At 35.7% G+C, this 8323-nt stretch overlaps 1 protein-coding gene across 1 annotated transcript; it reads right to left on the reverse strand.

The window, feature by feature from the left end:
• Positions 1-724: 724 nt before the first annotated feature.
• LOC141522799 (olfactory receptor 11H6-like) lies at positions 725-7198 on the reverse strand. Its single transcript, XM_074236245.1, has 4 exons — positions 7189-7198; positions 6069-6176; positions 4000-4071; positions 725-1731 (listed from the first exon to the last, which is right to left on the reverse strand). The coding sequence occupies exons 1-4, from the start codon at positions 7196-7198 to the stop codon at positions 725-727; spliced, it is 1197 nt and encodes a 398-aa protein (XP_074092346.1).
• Positions 7199-8323: the final 1125 nt, after the last annotated feature.

Genomic DNA, 8323 nt, shown 5'->3' on the forward strand with positions numbered 1-8323 from the left:
GTGGAAAAAAAAGTAGCTTCTAAGCATCTTGGACCCAAATGTTATTGATCATCTTTCTAAGCAAGAATTCTAGTTTGTACTATGTAATCTAGAAAAGAGTTAGCTCAATCTCAGGACTGTCAATTAGGAAGCCAGAAATAGAAACGAGAAGCCCAGATTCATAGACCTGGATTGGAAATCAGAATCCAGAAGCTTGGCATTATCTCCTTTTTTTTTCTTTTGAATAATTTACCACATCTAGTTGATATGATTCACAATTTTGGAAAATAATTATAAAATGAAATCTTGTTTTATTTCTCTTTGGAAACTTTAAAAAGCTGTTTAAATGTTAGGCTATTGCTATGAATGTTTAAATGAGCTGTGGATTGTCTATAGGGTAGGTGGTTGGAGAGGGGAAGAGAGATGACCTCAGAAATTCACCTGCTAGCTATTAGTTCTGAAGGATGAAGAGCACGCCTCACAACATTCTGTAGGAAACCTTGACACCTTCTTGGAACCTCTCATTCATTATTTAGCAGGTGATGAATCTGCAATGGTATGCACCTTTCTGTTTTTTTTCTTTCTTTCTTTACTTTTCTTTCTTTATTCCTTTTGTTCTTCCTTTGTTTCATTCAATCACATAGGATGAAAAAGTATGAGTGGGTTTATGTGATCTCATATCCTTCAAAGTATTGAAGCATAGTCAAAGAATAATATAATAATCATCTTATCTTTCAAATAATTATCATGAACTTTGGTTTATTTTCAATTCTTCTAGGACTTTCCTCAGGGCATTTTTCATGTCTTTGTTGCGTAGACTGTAGATTAGGGGGTTTAAGAGTGGAGTTACTACTGAGTACACCAGTGTGACAATCTTCTGCATCCCAGATGGATTCCCAGATGTTGGGCTTACATACATTACCATGAGGGTGCCATAGAATAGAGACACAACCACCAAATGGGATCCACATGTGGAGAAAGCTTTATGCCGGCCAGCACCAGAGGGAATACGCAACACTGCTCTGAGGACCAGAGTATAGGATCCAAGGATGGAGAGGAAGGGTCCAAAGATAATCATGGAGTTGAAAGTGTAGCAGATGAGTTTAATAGCAGGAGCAGGGACACAGGTGAGTGCAAATAATGGGCCTGGGTCACAGACAAAGTGATCAATGATGTAAGGGCCACAGAAGGGCAACTGAGATATAAGAACAATGGGAACTGGGTAACAAAGGAATCCACTCACCCAACAGCCAGATATCAAGGTGGCACAGAACCGCCCTGTCATGATGGTGGGGTAGTGTAATGGTCGGCAGATGGCTAGGTACCTATCATATGCCATGACTGAAAGGAAGAAACACTCTGTAGTACCCAGGGAGAAAAATAAATAAAACTGGAAGAAGCAGCCAAAGAAGGAGATGGTCTTCGTCTCAGATAGGAAGTTGGCTAACATGTTGGGAACAGTAGAAGAAACATACCATATTTCAAGGAAAGCAAAGTTCCCCAAGAGGATGTACATGGGTGTGTGGAGCCGCTTGTCCCATTTCACTGCACAGACAATGGCTCCATTCCCCAACAAAGTCAGGATATACACCACTAAAATCAAGAAGAAAAGAAGATTCTGCATTTCCTTGTGACCAGAAAAACCCAGAAGGACAAACTCAATCACAGCGTGTGTGATTGACCTGTTAGGCTCCAAAACTGTGGAAAAGACACACAAAAATGACAAAACTATCTTGTTTCCAAGTAAGCATCCTAAGAAGAAAATTTATATTTCATGGGGAAGCATTCTGGTTCATTTTGAAACTGATGTCATGTCCTTAGCTCCTATGGAACATACCCTAGTGGAGGGAATAGCATTATAATTAAAAATATTTCTGCTTAATCTGAAAGCAAAGTGATATCACAGATTAACTCTTGGAAAAATAGTGCCAGTTGTACTTGAATTCTGTGGAAATGCATATAATACTCACAATCCTGAATGTCTTTCCAAAAGAGAGGTGTACTAGCAGGACACATTTAGTATGCATATAGAAGAATATAAACACAGAAACCTAAAACCACTAGAGTTCATAGAATTATAGATCTATAGCTAGAAGGGACCTTTGAAGTAATCTAGTGCAATGACCAGATTTTTCAGCTATAGAAACTGAAGCAAATGGAAAGTGCTCAGTGAAATGTCCAATGATAAATGGATAGTAAGTAGTATAGTCAGTATTCAAACCCAGGTTTTCTGACTTCAAATCCAGCACTCTTTCCATAATTATGCTGCCTCCAGAGTCTTAGCTATCTCTCTATTTTGGATGGAAATAATCTATACCACATACTGGTAAGGACTGGCCTAAGTATTAGTAATCCTGTTTCTGCTACTTAAATACTCTGGCTGAATTAGGTTTTAGTATAGAGGGAAACACTTCTGTCCTCATCTAGTGAAACAGTCCTACCTACTTGCTTTATATCTCAGAGGACTTGTTACAATGTCTAGCAAACTAAATTTAGTTTGAAACAAAGGCTATTTCATTCTATATGATCCTTCTATATCCTCTAAATCTTAAGATTTGTTCCTTAATGTCATCATAAGTGAATAAAAACATGTCAAATTTCTTCTTAGTTTGAAGCAAGATAGAGTTTGAAGCTGAAATCATAGTGACTTTGTTTTCCCCCATATTTGTAGCCAGTGATAACTACCCTTTCACTAGCACCATCTTTGAATGTGAGGGAAGAACATAAATGTTATCTCCTTTAGATGAAGCTATGCATGATATTTTGCTAAAGCTAGAGATAACCAACTCCTATTTCAGTTATTAAAACTAATCATATTTTTTGTATTTCATAAAAGGCTAATTTTTATTATATCGTTTGTCCTGATATCTTGCCTGGAATATGAATTGGATTTAAGACAGGCAGAGTATAAAGTCATAAACCTCACTCTCTCTATCAGAGTTATCAAAGTCCAGTGGTAGGACAAAAGTCACGATGGATGGCCATGGTTCATTGGCCTTGCTGTCTCTGATATTTGACCAGACTCTAAGTATTGCCTTCATGGTTGGAATAAATTGTTCTCATTTTGCGCATTCTGTTAGAGAAAGTCTTCACATACTTGGGGTGGAGATCCCATTAACTTACTGTCAGGTTTGAGACCTTTCAGTTACCCTCAATCTGGTTTAGCCTATCTATTAAGGTGATTTCCTGGGGTTTGGTCTCTTTGCATGCTAGTTTCTTGAAGAGTTGAGTGAAGATGGATAGCCTGAAAAGGCTTGGCAAACCCTAACAATAGAATTTTTAATCTCTGAACACCCTATGAATCCCCACTCCTATTTTACTTGAATAATTAAACAAAAGAAATAAGATTTTTTTTATAAACCCAAATAAGTATTCACATTTATCCATGCTGAAACATGGACATTTCAGAGTCTACATAAATAAAATCAGCATTCACTGAGCAAACATTTATCAAGCCATCTACAGTTCAAAGCATTCTAGACGTGAAGAAGATATATAAATTAAGTAAGACTTGGTCCCTATTTCTGTGAAGATTACAAAAATAGAAATGACTAGATCTGTAAGAGTAAGGAGTGTCGTATAGAAATATCTGAAAAGATTTTCTTGAAATAATGCAAAGAAAGAAATCAGAACCTATAGTACAAAGCACATACTAAAAACAAACCTGTAAAATGACAGTTATGCCATAAAGAACATATCAAAGAATTACGAGAATCATAAGAGACCTCAGTAGTCATCTAGTATAACATATGCATAAAAGGAATACTGTAACCTAACTAGCAAATGAATAGTCAGATTTTGCTTGTTGACCTCCAAGGGAGGGAAAAGAAAAATTAGAAACTTAGAGGGAATGGCTGCTGGGTTATTTCAGTCATTTTATATGTTGAAATCAATTTATTCCACTGTAGTCATAAAAACAAATTTAGTTATTTTTGATATTTAATATTGTTTATAACAAAGCAACAAAACATAATGAATAATCTCACATTAAATATTGCTTTGAAAAGCATGCTCACTTACCAAAATTCATCCTTTTGTCTTCCATAAAGTCTGTAGAAAGGAAGGCTTGTATTATTTTGTACTTGTTCCAATCTGGAGCAAACACAGAAGAATAGTATTTTCAAGACAAGTATATTTTTGAAATCATGTTAAATATTAGACTTTTTTCAAAAAGAGTACCTGGTTCAGCTGAAATGATTTTTATGGCAGTGGAAACTGTTTTTCAATAGATTTGATTCAAATCTGTATAACATAAAGAGGAGTTACTATGCTTTAATAGGTCTTGTAGTGTTCATGAAATGAGCATTGACTTTTAGAGTCAGATGACATAGATTCAAGTCAATGTTTTCATCTGTAAAATGGTGATATATTGTTCTGGTATACTAACACATTAGGATTGTGAGGAATGTTTTGTAAAATATAATTTATTACATAAATATGAAGTCTTATTTAAATAATAGAACTTCACTAGCAAATTTTTATTTGCTAGTGAATGACAAAAATACCATTCAATTATCTTAGAAATTATATAAATATATTTAACATAGCACAGAATTAAAAATGTAGAAAAAGAACTGGTATTTTTCAAGATAGGAATCAGATATATGAAAAGAACACTATACTTGTAATGTACACTCCCAGATTCTGTTTCTTGTCTGGGGGAATTGCTCTAAATATCCCTTTTTAACACTCTGCTTTGCCTCCCTCTTTATTCTAGGGGAAGGTTGGGAATGAGAGACTCAGTCAAAAGGAAAAGTAAAGAATTTTTAAAAACAAAATTTTATTAATGTTTTGTTTCTGTAACACTTACAGTTACTAATCTATCCTTTTATCTTTCTCAGAGAGGTATCACTCATGATAAATAAGAAAGAGGGGGAAAAAAAGTCCCACAAGACTACTAACATATCCAACAGGTTTGATATTATATTTGATTTTTCTATTCCTATAGTCCTCCATTTTGCAAAGGGCTGTGTGTGTGTGTGTGTGTGTGTGTGTGTGTGTGTGTGTGTGTGTGATCAATAAAGAGAATTAATGGGCTAATAGATCATTTCCAGGTAGAGAAAGGAATCATTTCTAGGACTGTTTTAGCATAACTGTACACTCAAAATGGGACACCTGGCTTTCTCTTCTAGGTGAAGGGTCAAAAACCTTCACCTGCACTACAAAGTCCTGTGTGAAGTTGCTACAATCACAGGATTGTTATTCATGGAAATTTCTTGATCAGAAACTGGAGCTTTTAAGTCTGAGCATGTCCTCTGACCTGGCTATTGTGATAGAATCATAGAAAAATAGAGCTGGAAAGGACCTTAGATAACAGAACTAGTTGAAACATTGACATTTAACCTATGTGAGTTGTATTAGCGAGCAAATTTGATTATACCTGGTTCACTTGTGGTGAAGGTGCAAATAAACAGAGGGGTTTAGAAACAACAGGCCTAGGAAATTCATCTTCTGGATTCTAGAAGTTAGCCCCATAATATTTGATAGGTACAATTGAAAGACTTCCACCTTTCCTATCTCCTTGATGAGAATAGTTAGGTATTTAGAGATAAACAGTTTTTTTTTTGTTTTAGGTTTTTGCAAGGCAAATGGCGTTAAGTGGCTTGCCCAAGGCCACACAGCTAGGTAATTATTAAGTGTCTGAGGTCAGATTTGAACTCAGGTACTCCTGACTCCAGGGCTGGTGCTCTATCCACTGTGCCACCTAGCCGCCCCTAAACACATTTTTTTGACCCTTGAGAGAAAGCTTTCTTTTACCTCTTAGTTCAGGGGATCTCTGCTGTGGATAAGATTAGTGAAAATTTCCTTTGGTTCACCAAGATGAGCCTACTTGTCACTGGAAAAGTTGAAATAAGAAAGAGCAGGAAAGAATTGATATGGTAAGATTGCTCTTTGAAGAGGCACTGATGACAGTAATCTTCTGCAAATTATTTTTTGATGACATTTCTATAAGAGAAACATGAGTGCTCCTGCATCTATTCCATGAACTACTTGTTGAATTCAAAGAGGTGGATCTTTGAGATGCAATACATAACATTCAGACATTATCACCTAGCTGTTAGAAAGTGTCTCTCTTCCTCAGCACTTACGAACAGTAAAAGAGATTCGCAATCCTGAGTCCTTTTTGGGTTTCTGCAATCCTAGACAGAGGAGGACCCCTGGATTCCTTATGGTTTCTGTAGAAGAGCAGTGATCAACTGTAACAGAGAATAGGCATTCTCATTGCATAACAATAGTGCATACATGAAAAAGTCATTGTGCTGGCTATAATAACACATAGCCATAGTGTCATTAATAACTAGTATTTATATGGTACTTTAAGGCTTTTGAAGGACCCTAGAAAGTTTTATTCTCACAACAACCATGTGAAGTAGGTGTTATTATTTATTCTCCTCACTTATAGATGGGAGCAAATAGGAAGAAAAAGAGAAGTTAAGTGACTTGCCTCCAGGTCACTCTGCTAATCAAGGGTCTAAGGCTAGATTTGAATTTGGGATTTTCTTATCTCAACTCCAAAACTCATCCTCTACACTACCAACTTGATAGTTTACCTGGGTTAAATGATTAAAGGATCATAGATTTAGTTGAAAAGGTACTCAGAGGCTTTCTAGGCTAACTCCCTTATATTGCAGATGAGGATCTGAGATTCAGAAAAGTTTGGTGACTTGTCCTGAGGTCATACAGAATGGTAAGTGACAGAGCCAGGATTTGGGCAGGGAGGGATACATTACAAGGAGTTCTTTCTCAAGCATCCTAATCTGAAGATGGTTTGGTAGATGGAGGGGGGAAAGGGATTATAGAATCTCAAAAAATTATTTGTATTTCATGACTTTTTTCATACCTGACAATTCTGAGAACCTGTTCTCTTATGATGATTTGAACTGTGTTTATCTGATCCAATTTATGTTTCCTAATAGCAATTATCATTAATTCCCAGGTTCCTAAGATCCACAATTCCCCTATTTCTGATACGTAGTCCCTTGCCCTTGCATTTCACAATATTTTGACTAGGTTTCCCTCTGGGCTCTGACTAATGAGACATGAGAGTCAGAATAAATATCTGAGAAAGTTCAGAAACTCCCTCCAGGGTGAAGATAGTTTTTCACTTGAGGAAATGCCTATTCTATGCAGGGAAATGAATATGTGATTTTCATTTGTGGCACATGCCTGTCTTCTCTTCCTTCCTAATAATAGGCTGATCTTGCATACCTGCTATCATTTAGCTTACATTTTTGATTTAATTTTTTTTTCAGAGTATAATGGATACCAACCATGTAGTTTATTTTATTCTGTATTAACTTTGGTGAATAATTGTTCTTCCCAATTAGTAATGGCATGGTAATAGTTAGAATACTTGATCCTGAGCCAGGAAGATCTGTTTTGAATCTTTCCAAGGACAACTGGTTTGATAAATGACTATGAGAAAGTCCTTAAAATCAATTAATGAACATTTACTAATGTGCTAAGTATAGGCAATGGGAGTCCATTCTCAGAGAATGCATGGATAGTATGGTCTGCCTAATGCTAAATCATGTGATGGAGTTGAGTGACCCTACCTTTGGAATTGGAAGGTAAATGTATAATGGAAGGGCCCTGTTGCCTAATTCAGAGAAGACTCCTAGCATGTTTTTGGAATGCCTTTTGATGGACTGCTGAAACAACAAAAGGAATAGCATACAAAAGACCCTTTAGAGGTCATTAGTCTCACCCCCCAACATTTTTCTTTTCTCTTGTCCAGTGAGGAGGACAAACTGTTATTGGGTCATAAAGCTTAGAATCAGAATGAAGCCCTCAGGTTGCTGAAAGAGGTAGAACCATTGCCACCAGCTACTCAGATTCCACCCAGAGGCTGCACTAATTGCTAGGTATACAAAAATAAAAAACCATTTATTTGGGGGTTATTATCTATCTCACTATCTCATTATCTATGTATCTATCTTTCTATCTATCCATATATCTAGCTACCTATCAATATATGCATATATCTTGTAGATATGCTTGTTGTGTATGCATATTTATCCTTGACATGTCCTTCAAATCAGTGCAGTTTAAAGTTGCAAAAGCTTCAAAAGCAAGATTGTTCTAATCTTATATACTATTTAGCTACTTAATGACTTAAGTAGTAATCTATGTTCTAATCTTTCTAGTGCTATATAGCATCATTCTATAGTAATATGATACTTTGTAGTATATCATGTCTGAAATATAAATATACAGTAATATATAGTATATTAAATATGAAACATACATAATATATTATATAGTATATGATATGCAGCACCATTTAGCAATATATATGAAATACGCATACATAAATTTATAGTGTATCACATATAATATATGC

Source organism: Macrotis lagotis, chromosome 4, assembly GCF_037893015.1.
Source record: "Macrotis lagotis isolate mMagLag1 chromosome 4, bilby.v1.9.chrom.fasta, whole genome shotgun sequence".
Classification (NCBI taxonomy): domain Eukaryota; kingdom Metazoa; phylum Chordata; class Mammalia; order Peramelemorphia; family Peramelidae; genus Macrotis; species Macrotis lagotis.

What these genes read in the sequence shown, in the direction of transcription:
- LOC141522799 (XM_074236245.1), bottom strand. An exon ending in GCGAATCTCTTTTACTGTTC is followed by an intron (nt 4,072 to 6,068) that starts GTAAGTGCTGAG and finishes TGTTTGCTCCAG; the next exon opens with ATTGGAACAAGTACAAAATA. An exon ending in AGACAAAAGGATGAATTTTG is followed by an intron (nt 1,732 to 3,999) that starts GTAAGTGAGCAT and finishes TTTTCTTCTTAG; the next exon opens with GATGCTTACTTGGAAACAAG.